Source organism: Scylla paramamosain, chromosome 14, assembly GCF_035594125.1.
Source record: "Scylla paramamosain isolate STU-SP2022 chromosome 14, ASM3559412v1, whole genome shotgun sequence".
In the NCBI taxonomy this organism is placed as follows: Eukaryota; Metazoa; Arthropoda; class Malacostraca; order Decapoda; family Portunidae; genus Scylla; species Scylla paramamosain.
The window spans coordinates 3,749,923-3,762,422 of NC_087164.1; the positions used below are offsets into that span (position 1 = coordinate 3,749,923).

Genomic DNA, 12,500 nt, shown 5'->3' on the forward strand with positions numbered 1-12,500 from the left:
TGCGGACCCTATTCAGGGACCGGCATCTCAGTCGTTTTTTTTTTTTTTTTTTTTTTCTCCCTTAGCCGGTGTTCCTCCTACATAAAAAAAAAAAAATATCCAGTAGTAATGATTTCCGTGCAGCTTTACAATGAACTTAGTTTCTATCATCGTCGTCAGAAGTAAATGTTTTAATCAGATTGTTTCTTGCAAAATCAGTTTTGGTCTTGTTGTTGTTGTTGTTGTTGTTGTTGTTGTTGTTGTTGATATCGCTGTCATTATCACACACACACACACACACACACACACACACACACACACACACACACACACACACACACACACACACACACACACACACACACACACACAAGAGCGCGCGCAATACTCATAAATCACCACCACCACCACGCTCGCCACACGCCAGCCTCTTCACACACACTGAGTCAGCAGCCATAACCTAACACTGCCTTGACCTTCGTTCAGCTTTATTACCGCTACACTCAAACAAGTGGAAACGTTACAACAAACTAGTAATTTTTTCTGTCGATTCTTCTTCCTTCTCTTCGCTGACGTCATGATGGAGTGCTCATGGTAGCAGGTGTTAGGGGGGAAAAAAAAAGAAAATTGAGTTACAGTACGAATTACAGTGGAGGTCTTGTAACGTTGAGATGGAACGCTACCACACCCGCCGGAAAGCTAGGGTGAGCCAGGTTCGTACACAAACTTTTGGGCGGATAATTATCAAATAAACATTGTCCCTTCCACTCACAGTCTGCAGGTGAACAATCTGAACAATCATATCTCTACGGGTTTCTGAAGAAGAGGACAATTTTTCAAGCCTCAAGGTAACACTTAGGAGTCTACAGGGCCTAAATTTTTCGCACCAGCTGGCGAAGACACAGACTCCGCCTTTGTGTCAAGAGTTGCAAGCTGCTCTCACCACCGTGCCGCCCACCCTACGCGAATGCTCATGGGAAGAAAGGCGGACATCACGTGTAGCATGCTCTTCCCGCCGCTAAAGGGATTGAAGTGAGGGCCTCCGTGGTGGTGGTGGTGGTGGTGGTGGCGGCTGTGGTGTGAAGTAAGAGTGTGGGTTAAGTGAGACGTGGGTGGGGTGAGGGAAGGGGTGAGTGGATGTGGGTTGGTGTCGAAGGAATTGGAGGAGAGTCTGATGGAAGGGATGAGTGAGTGTGTGTGTGTGTGTGTGAGAGAGAGAGAGAGAGAGAGAGAGAGAGAGAGAGAGAGAGAGAGAGAGAGAGAGAGAGAGAGAGAGAGAGAGAGGGGGGGGGGGGGGAGGGGGAGGAGGGGTAGGGACTTTTCCCCAACAGTGTTTTGTTGTTGTTGTTATTATTATTATTATTATTATTATTATTATTATTATTATTATTACTATTACGTATAGGTGTCACCATCACGGCCACCGAAACAATCATCATTATCATATTCTCATTGTCATTTTCCACACGTACACTGTGTACATATCACATTACTAGTGAGAATAATAATGACAAAAATTGTAATGATAGTAGTTGTAGTAGTAGTAGTAGTAGTAGTAGTAGTAATAGTGGTAATAATGATAATAATAATAATAGTAATGAACAACAGGGAGGGTTGAGTGGAATGCCTGAGGAACCCCCAAGCGCGAGGCGGGATCGGGTGTCGCCACTGTCAAGGCCACGCCGCCGCCAAGCTGTGCCGAGGCGGCGGTGGTGGCAGGGAGGGTAGGGACGCGGCGCAACACTCGGGCCTTCGCTTGTCGGAGGAAGGGATTTGTCAACAGAGCTCCTCGTCACTAGCACTGTCGTTATGAAAGGTGGTGAAGGTTGGGCCAGCACATGGGTAGCTTATCACTCCCAAACACTTGCTGCTATTATTTTTTTTTTAATTCAGTTTTTTTTTTTTTTTTTTTTTTTTTGTGAGGTTAGCGCGTACTTTCAGGCTCATTGTAGACTGATTTGAGTTAGTGTTACTGCCGCTGATATCAAGAGACAGGTTATTCACTACAGATGAAAGATTATTGATCATTGGTGTGTGTGTGTGTGTGTGTGTGTGTGTGTGTGTGTGTGTGTGTGTGTGTGTGTGTGTGTGTGTGTTAGATAAGTGACGAATGAAAGAAAGAGAAGGAAAATGTAAACTGTACCAAGATATGTGCTGTTTGTGCTCGTGTTGTAAGGAAGCAAGGATCGACTGAGAGAGAGAGAGAGAGAGAGAGAGAGAGAGAGAGAGAGAGAGATCCGTCAGTCAGTATTCCCACCAATTTGCTGACGCGGGAGGAAATGTCTGGGCGTGCTGAGCGTTCAAGTAGTGTATGTAGGGCTGAGCGGAAGGCGCCGTTGATACGTCCCTGCTAATGCGAGGCAAAGGAACGTGGCACGCTTGTATATACTAACGTGGTGTCTGGTGCAGGTGTGTATAATTCGTGTGTGCAGGGTTAGGAGAGAAGAAAAGTAAGATTGTGGCTGTGCAGAGAGAGAGAGAGAGAGGTGGTTGTGTCATGCGGTCTTTTAAGAGGATCTGTTAAGGACGTGTTGAAAGTAAGTGGACTGGCTCGTGTCACGGTAACGTTTTGCGGGTCTGGTGGTGGTGGTGGTGGTGGTGATGGTGATGGTGGTTGAAATGGCGCATATAGGTGTGTGTGTGTGTGTGTGTGTGTGTGTGTGTGTGTGTGTGTGTGTGTGTGTGTGTGTGTGTGTGTGTGTGTGTGTGCAGGGCTGACTGTAATTTGAGTGAATTTATTGATGAGGTCCCCACTACATAAAGAAAATGTGCAATAATTACCTGATTCTTGCTGGCGGCTGCTGGGCAATTTTAGGGGAGTGTAAGAGAGAGAGAGAGAGAGAGAGAGAGAGAGAGAGAGAGAGAGAGAGAGAGAGAGAGAGAGAGAGAGAGAGAGGGAAGTGACTGGTTGAATGAAAGAGTGAGTAATTGGGTGAATGAGTAAGTGAGTGCGTGGCTTTCACTCACTGACTGAATGGCTGATTGATCGGCTCAACTTGCTCGCTGACTGACTCACGCTCTCACTGACTGACAAACTCCCTCATTGACTGACAGACTCACTCCTCCACTCACTCACTCCTCGCAGTCCTATCAGCCCAGTGGCCGAGCCTCGAACAACATTTCTTTACACACAAGTTGAGCTGAAGAACAGAAGGATTGCTACTCCTACATGATTTAGCTACTCGTGTAACACTAAGCTTAGCGCCAGCTGATAGACTAACCAAACAGCAGCGTATCCAGTGGCCCTTTTGTGGAAGATAAGATAGTGCAAGAGAAAGATAGGGCAGTGTAACAAAGTAAGAAGAGCGAGGAATAGGAGGAGGAGGAGAAAAGGTCGGACGGTGCATAAATAAGAGTCACCTTTAGCGAGGTTGTGGGTGGTGGCAGCCAGACAGACAGGCTGGTGCACCTCCCTCCCTCCCTCCTGCGGCCTCGACAGGTTGCTCGCCTCGCCTCCCTCCCGCTGGTGACCGACCGACGCCCGCTCTGCTGGAGGCCGTGTACTTGTGCCTCTTGTCTTTGTGGAGTGGTGCCTGATGCTCCCATTTACTCCCGCCCGTCTGTCTGGTGGTGGTGGTGGTGGTGGTAACGCCAGCAGCAATTGTTGTTGTGTAGTAATGGTGGCAGTGGTTGTGGTAGAAGTTGTAGTAGTAGTAGTAGTAGTAGTAGTAGTAGTAGTAGTAGTAGTAGTAGTAGTGTAATAATAGCAGCAGCAGCATTAGTAGTAGTAGTAGTAGTAGTAGTAGTAGTAGTAGTAGTAGTAGTAGTAGTACTAAAAGTGGTGATGGTAATGAATATTTTAATAGTCTTGCTTTTCCATAAATTAATTATTTATGAAAAAAAAAGTATAATCCACAGTAAGAAAAGAATAGTTTGTGTGTCTGCCATCACCTACAAAAGATGTTGAGTGTGTCGGGACAAAAGAGACCATGTAGGCGGGGCACAGTCTTCTTGGCACCAGGGGTTGCAACACCACACAGGCACTGACGCGCCCCGGAACTTTCTTTTCCTACAAATAAGCTCAAACCCGGCGTCATTCGTTACTCAGTCACTATATTAGGAACACATCCTCTTACCTCTGCATAGATTGAAGCACCGAGTGGGAGGCAGGAGTAATCAGGACTCCTAGACCTACCGGCGCTCCTACGCCATGATAGGAGAGCGGGATGGCAGCAGTCCACTGCCAGTCCATGCCAGTTGTGTGTATGAATTTTGAAGTTAATGTGGAAGCACCTGGAGGTCCGTAAATCTGATAGAGTAAGCTCACTAAATGCTGCAAAAGGATGAAGTGGTCGATCCTCCCTGTAAAAGTGTACGCTCTGTGTACCAAGATGCTATTCCTTATCTAGAAAAGTGCAGTCTTTGCTTGTCATTACAAAATGCCGCTCTGTTGAAGCTTTATTGCGACTGGTCTGACTTGGCTCGTCTCCCCAGGCTAGTATTTGCAGTAGTGGTAGCTCTTATCTTGTTCCCATGAAAATTGATATGCAACTTTTATATGGCGCAAGGGTCTTCCCCCATTCTCGCCAGCGATGGCTTGAGGGGGCGGCGAGGGATGGGAGGGGAAGCCTTTGCTTTGGATTAGATACGAGTAGTGTTTCTTATCACAAACAGACTCGTAAAGGCCAGCAGGTCGGCTGCTGTTTGCTCCTCCTTTATGGCTCTTTGCTAAAAGTTATAGAAAGACCGAAAATATTATAGGAAGGCAGATTTCCAGAATTTATGGTAAAGGAGATGAGAGCGTGAAGATATTTACAGTATTAAAAAAAGATTAGTAAAATAGGAGTGATAATGAATGGCCAGTGTTGTGCAGCGGGACCGCAAGAGGAGGGGAGGGGCGGGAGCCTGCAGTTAACTGGTGCAGTAGAGCGATAACCGTGAAAATAACGGATTAAGATTGTAACAGGAACACCATTGCGGCTTACTGAGCGTGACAGGAGAGCCGCTTTTAAAAGGAAAGGAATGAGTGACACGAATGTACTTGTTTGTACTTATTTTTCTAGAGATGCTCGGTTGGTGCCTGGCAATACAGGACATGTGTCGGACGATGGGATGACGTTCTGGGGACAGCCACCTTCTGGGTTGTATTGCGTACAACATTTTTGACAGACGGGACAACAACATAACGGCTTACTTCAGAGCAACTATCCCTGCATGAAATTTTCAGCGAGGATTCTTAGTGAAGGTTTGGGCCAGAATATCCAGCCGTGTGGTGGGGACTGGGTGTTGGTTTACAGGAGGAATAGGCGCCAAACACGCTGCCATCTGATCACGCAAAACATTAAACTCTTCCTTCATAAGAGAAGCTCAATCACTAACAAAAAAAGCAGACAACCGTTAGTCAAAGGAGCGAAAATCCCCGTAGCCAGTGAAGCAGGTTTTGAGGGCAGGCCAGTGTAGCACAGCACAGCACAGCACAGCACCGCACAGCACCGCGGGCTGTGAGCCACATGTTGAAGGGAAAGCCAAACATACCACTCACCTCTCCCGTAATTGTGGCCGAGGCGGTGTGGCTTGGGGTGATGGAGCTGCTGGGAGGGAAGATGGGGAAAGAGGAAACTTTGTCATGGTTTCCTCTCTCCTAATCTCAGCTGCACCTGCCTCCCCTTGGCACGCCTGCCACGTGTCGCCCAGTCAAGTCTCAGGCCGAGTATCACAATCCAGTGCGTTTTGTTCCGTCACAAGAAGGAAGTAACTTTGATTTACGAGGTCAGCCATTTATTTCCTTCTTTCCATTACAGTTCACATAATGCCTTTCAGGTATTTCCTTATATGTATTTTCTATATCTGATAGATTGCCTACATCATCCATTCTTTGTTCTTGTTTGGTTTATCGAGTGGGTGGCTCCTCAGCGGCTACTGGCACCTTTAGTACCGTCACGGCTAATGAAGTTTAAAAGATTTTAATTCAGTTCAGTTTCGGTAAAGAAAGATTTGTCTCTTCATATTTTGACGTTGACCTGTTTGCCTGGCGAGGGCAGCGTCAGTCAGTAGTTTGGTGGAAGGTAGTACAGGCGGGCACTGGTGCTGGGGCCTGGGCAGAGTGAGGCGCGGGACCGTCACTCACTGCTGGCAAGAATAGGAGAGGACGAGGAGGGGATAAGCGTGCTTGCCTCAGTGACAAGGGTGAGCCACGCTTACGGATGGGAAGGAGCCTCTGACATAGACGCCGTGGTATCGATCACTGCTTGCTCACTGCCAAAATTATGCTTACAGAATTGTTCTTCGTTATAAAAGTGAAATTGACTCATCATTTTCACTGAAACTGTTGGCTCGCCTGAGGGAACACTGCATGAGTCACGCCAACAGTCCTGAGTACATGACTAGACGAGTATGTCATAGGAGTAGTCAGGCTTGATCCGCCTAGAATAGTAACGTCGTCGTCGTCATTATTATTGCTGTTTTATATCGGTCTTGCTCTTTTTCCCAAGGAAGGAGCAACACTGAAATGCAGGCAGGAAAAAAAAAAAGAAAGAAAGAAAGAAAAGTGGATAGAGGACATCTGTATCATACACAGAGGGAGAGGTTATTGTGACCTCACCAGTGTATGTATGTGCTTGCGTACGTGATATCAAGGTCGGGGCTCGCCTGTCAGTCTTTTATGGTACCGTCCACCCATCCTCCCGCCATTTGGTTCTTTTGAATGACAGATCTCTTTTTGTCTCACCACCATCATCACCATTACTGCGGCATGTGGCGGGCACGCCCCCTCCACACTCCCGAGTGCCGCCCTGCCGCCGCCGCCGTGCCCTACAAAGCCACAACACACATGCTGAATGATGGTTTTGGGTTACAGCTGATCCACATGATGGCTGCCTCTGTAATGTGTGTTTATATGCGTGTGTGTGTTTGTGTGTGTGTGTGTGTGTGTGTGTGTGTGTGTGTGTGTGTGTGTGTGTGTGTGTGTGTGTGTGTGTGTGTGTGTGTGTTGTAAGCATCCCTATCCCTCCAGCAGACCTAACAACCAGTCCTATCTCTTCAGATCTGGCACAAAGGATGCTTCAAATGCCAGGAATGCGGAATGACCCTCAGCATGAAGACCTACAAGGGATTCAACAAGCTGCCGTACTGCGAGGCGTGAGTACTGACGTTGCCACTGTCTTAAATGGTGGGGGGGGGACGGGAGCGGGGGAAAGAGGAAGCGAGCCGCATCCTACCACAGAGCTTGAGTACCACTGCTGCTCGCTGATGGAAGGGGAAGACGAGGCATGGAAATGGTGCGTCACATTGCTAGATTTTAATCCACACCGTTGCTTTCTTAGATTGGGAAAGGAAGGGTGTTATGGAGTAGGAAGGAGGAAAGGATAGTGCTGTTATTGCTTGTTGATGTTAAGGTTAGAGGGGGAGAGGGGAGGAGAAGAAGAAGGAAAGGCTGTAATCTGGGGTTTGAATGTACAGTAATTTGCCGGTATACTTCTTAGATGGGGGCTGGAAGGAATCAGATAAGAAGGGAGACAATAGAGGATGGCGAGAAGATAGATAAGACAGAGTAGAGAGAGAGAGGGAAGCGAGAATAAAGGAGATGGAAAACTGCTTAAAGGAGGAGGACGGAGAAAATAAGTAAATACAAGAAATGGAAGATAGAGATTCTGTTTTAGAAAGCGGAGAAAAAAAAAAGTCGTAATCAAGTGTATACAGGAGAACAAGAAAAGGAGGAATGTGATGGCAAGAAAAACGGTACGACTAGCTTGCAACCTCTCACCTTTCCTTTCCATTCTTCTCTCCTCTCATTGCCTCCCCGCCAACCGCTAACTGGAGTAATGAGTGGTGTGTTGACTGTTGTGACTGGGAGTTCCGAGGCGTTACAGTGGTATTTAGAGCCGTATTCTGAAAGCGCTGTTCTCTCATCACAGCTATTTTCAGTGGCCACATAAATAATTAGCGAAGTTCCTAGGAGTGTTTCTTCTGTTAATAATGTAGAAATCTTTTTACTTTGTCAATAGAACCGTAAAAACCCCCGACACGCCCTCTCTCCGCCCTTCCCTTCCCGTGGATTGAGTATTTGGGGTTTGGGCGTGGATGCAGTGGTGTGGTAGGATGGAGTGGCAGGGAGGAGCAGGGCTGGAGGACGCGTCTGTCAGTTACATGAAAAAAGAAAAAAAGGAGGAAAACAAACATGGGGTGTAGTAGTATCATTATTTTCTTCAGTTTGCTACCATTGAAATGTTGCCTACACCGTTTTTGGTCTTTCTGGAAATCACACACACACACACACACACACACACACACACACACACACACACACACACACACACACACACACACACACACACACACACACACACACACACACACACACACACACACACACACAGCTGCTCGGCTTGTTCACGTAGGTGTGCACCACGGATACACCTTGCTTTCTGAGAGTGGTTGGACTCCGCCGTGTGAACGGAGAGCCCCGCCAACTTTCTGGTTGAGGATTCCAGCCCTAGAACTCCTGGTTGTGAGCTCAGATCAGTACAACGCCACTGTTCATCCACCACTCTTACTACTTCTACTACTACTACTGCTGCTACTACTACTACTACTACTACTACTACTACTACTACTACTACTACTACTACTACTACTACTACTACTACTACTACTACAACTTCTACTACTACTACTACTACTACTACTACTACTACTACTAATAATAATAATAATAATAATAATAATAATGATAATACGGATGATAATTATTATAATGAGGAAGAGGAAGATGAAGATGATGTCTTCTAAAGACGACGACGACGACGATGATGATGATGATGATGATAATGATGATGATGGTGATATAACATAACAAGCAATATTTCCCCTACCAAGTTTGTGGCGTGGGTCTTCTTTCTACCCCGCGGAGAAGCCCCACAGACGCTACTGACGAGACTAGCCAGGAATGAAGGCTGTCTGTCACTCTTTCACCCCTGCCACAATGGCCTCGCTGAAATGATAATAGGGAGAACAGGAATACAAGTAACAGTGATGGTAATAGCTGGGGTTGGCAGTTAGCAGTGTGTGATGAGGTGCGGCACTGCATTGATTCATTATGTTTGTAAGGATTTTTTTTTTTCGGCTACCGTCACAAAAACAAATAAATAAATAAATAAAGAGAAAGGTTGTGTTTCATTAAGGAAGATCAAGTTTGTGTATCCTAACAGTCTGCTGGTATGAGAGAGAGAGAGAGAGAGAGAGAGAGAGAGAGAGAGAGAGAGGCGATAAGGTAACCAGTGAGCGATAAGGTAGATAAGGAACATCGTGTGGTATTATCTGGTGAGTTCCAGCGCTGCTCCCCCTCCCATCCACACCACGCCTCCACCACGTCAGCACACCGTCTCGACACGCCATTTCTTGCCCTTGCATCTGTGGCGAGTTATCCGGTGTGGGGAGGCAGCTAGTGGCTTCACCCCGTGCTGTGGTGAGCGGGCAGCAACCTCTGACGTGATGAACTTAGTGACTTGTAGATATCTTTCCGGCGGGGTCACTGGTAAAATACGAGTATGTGTGATGTTTATATATATATATATATATATATATATATATATATATATATATATATATATATATATATATATATATATATATATATATATACTGTATATATATATATATATATATATATATATATATATATATATATATATATATATATATATATATATATATATATATATATATATATTTTTTTTTTTTATTTATTTATTTATTTTTTTATAGTATTAATGCAAATAAATTTTACTATATACGAGTCTTCTGTCACATATACGAAATTCTCAGCCAGTAATCAGGGTAAGACAAGAAATAACGGGTTCATCCTTGATAAAGTTAGATTTCAAAAAGAGATAGAAGAAATTGGTTCTCAAATAGAGTGGTAGATGAGTGGAATACATTCAGCAGTCTGGTTTTTGGTGCTGAGTCATTAGGGAGATTAGACAAATTTCTGGATGAGGACGATATGTGAAAATAGATAGATATGTTTCATACAGAGACTGCCACGTATAGGCCTGATATTTTCTTACAGCTTCCCTTATTTTATTATAACCTCATGCTCTAATTACGAGCTGCCGTGAAAGCAGCTGGTGTCAGATATTTGCATGCTCTTCACAGCGTCTTGCATCACAATCAGCCACCGAGTGCTTCAAGGGCGAGGCCTGACAGAGTGTACGGGGTGTTATCTGTAAATGAAGCAAGACTTGATGGAAGAGTCGGTGCTCGTAATGAGGCAACACAACCCACCCAAGTCTTGTGATCTTAAACTCAGTCCCCCTGTATGTTCGTATTGACAACCCATACGGTAAATGTAGATAGCTTGTTGTACACAAAGTGCACCATTTAGTTGAAATTATCAAAGCATAACAATGATAAGTTTATATCCGCTTAATCACAAAACTACTTTTGTTATTTGTCTTTATTTCTTTATCTGAACACCTTAAAGCTGTAAGATGTTTTAGCATATTTCCTGTATTACGTAGAGAATTGTCACAGGAGCGGAGGTCAGGATTGCATAACTGTTGTCTCAAATGGTGTCAACAAACATCTTGCTTACATCAGTTCTCGGCGCCAGGAATCTCTCTCTCTCTCTCTCTCTCTCTCTCTCTCTCTCTCTCTCTCTCTCTCTCTCTCTCTCTCTCTCTCTCTCTCTCTCTCTCTCTCTCTCTCTCTCTGATGAGGCGAGGCAAGGAATATTCCCAGGCAAGTGGAGGAAGAAGGCAACAAGGAAGATGCAGTGGAGTAATAGGAAGAGGCGCAGCAGATGTTAGTGGGCGCGAGGGTGGGTGGAGGAATTCACTAATTAAATGGACGGGTAGGAAAAGGAGAAAGTTTCGTGATAGAGAAGGAGGAAGAGGAGGAGGAGGAGGAGCAGGTGTGTGAGTGGCTAGGGAAAGTTCCAGCCAAGCTTTTACTTCGAGAGAAAATTTTTGGTTTACTTCTCTTCTTTTCTTTACCTTCCCTGCGAGTACTGGCTTCTTCTCAGGAGTAAGAAAGCTTGCTATTGGAGGCACTGCGGTCCTGCCTTCCCCCTTCTCCTCCTCCTCCTCCTCCTCCTCCTCCTCCTCCTCCTCCTCCTCCTCCTCCTCCTCCTCCTCCGTCGCCTGTGATTAATTAAAGGAAACTTAGCATGTACGTTCTCTCTCTCTCTCTCTCTCTCTCTCTCTCTCTCTCTCTCTCTCTCTCTCTCTCTCTCTCTCTCTCTCTCTCTCTCTCTCTCTCTCTCTCTCTCTCTCTCTCGCAGATAAGGGTCATGATTGCACTGTTCCACATACTCGTTATGTTTACACACACACACACACACACACACACACACACACACACACACACACACACACACACACACACACACACACACACACACACACACACACACACACACACACACTACCCCTGACCTTAATTGACCTTAATCTTGTTTAGGAAGGTGATAATAATGTGTGTGTGTGTGTGTGTGTGTGTGTGTGTGTGTGTTTTACATGAATGGAAAAATGTCTGTAAGTGCGAAATAAAATAAAAAAAATCGAGATTACAATCCCGTTCCTCCAACTAATAAACAAACAAATAAATAAATAAATAAATAAATAAAGTAAAATGAAAAACGAGAGTCTCACGATGTTAATTAGGTTCCGGAAGTGCCGTGATACTTTACTTTCCAAGGAGCCAAGAGGAAGAAAGGCTGGAAAACTTGAAAAGTCGAGTGTTCCAAAGTTGCGGCCGTGAAAGGCGTGAAGGAGTGAAGGTGGCGGGTGACTCGAGGCGGGGGAGGCGGCGGCTTGGTGGCGGGAGGGAGCCGAAAGTTTTGAGCAGCGATGGCATGGGAAGGGAGAAGCTACACAGTAGCAAACTCGGCCAAGAAAATTGATAAGAAATAGTGGCAGAGGATGGTAATAGTATAAAGTAACGTTCGGTATTAGTTTGGTGTTATAACAAAGGAGAGCTAGAATGTTTTTGCTTATTGTATTGTGGAAGGGGAGAGGGGGACTGCGTTTTCTAGGTCTTCAAGATCATCTGGTTCTTTCACTCACGTAAGAGAGGGTACAAGAATGTCATAATGTACGAGGTTTCTATCGCATCTCCGTAAGTAATTCCTGATGACGAAGTTGTCCCGAGAGATGGCGTGGAGGGATTCAAGATAGCATATGGGTCTCAGAGGCCATGTTACATTGTTTTCGGGAATAACTCTCTAACAAACTGATGAATTGGGATCATGAGTTGACAGCTTGTTTCAGACATTCGAGTGAGATCACTGATAGCTGAATAAGTGACAGTGAAGATAAGAAAATTGAAATCAAGGTAAAGAAGACTCATTAGACTTGTAAGATGGTTGTGCAGATAGCGTGTGATCTGCCTGAGCCAACAACAAGGATTTCACTGGAGTCCATAACAGGCAGTGAGTGACTAAACTTTTGTCAAGACTGTTTGTAGTAGACTGCTGTTTGCCAAAACTTTGCTGTTGATTAGATGGCAGAAAGTGCATCTTGCTGAACTTCCTGTTGATGATAGACTGGGTAAAAAAAAGGAAGAAAACAAAAAGGCATGATTCG

At 45.3% G+C, this 12,500-nt stretch overlaps 1 protein-coding gene and 1 long non-coding RNA gene across 4 annotated transcripts in view; one reads left to right on the plus strand and one right to left on the minus strand.

Moving 5' to 3' along the window:
• Nucleotides 1–12,500, plus strand: part of LOC135106760 (LIM and SH3 domain protein 1-like) — a 101,369-nt gene that overhangs the window by 25,050 nt on the left and 63,819 nt on the right. For all 3 annotated transcript variants that reach the window (XM_064016031.1, XM_064016030.1, XM_064016032.1), the window contains exon 2: nt 6,962–7,056. In XM_064016031.1, coding sequence (XP_063872101.1) covers nt 6,962–7,056 — 95 coding nt within the window. The remainder of the gene's footprint in view (nt 1–6,961; nt 7,057–12,500) is intronic.
• Nucleotides 286–6,979, minus strand: LOC135106764 (uncharacterized). The gene is made up of 2 exons (XR_010271455.1): nt 3,340–6,979; nt 286–1,051 (listed from the first exon to the last, which is right to left on the minus strand). It is a non-coding gene; the product is annotated as an uncharacterized LOC135106764 (long non-coding RNA).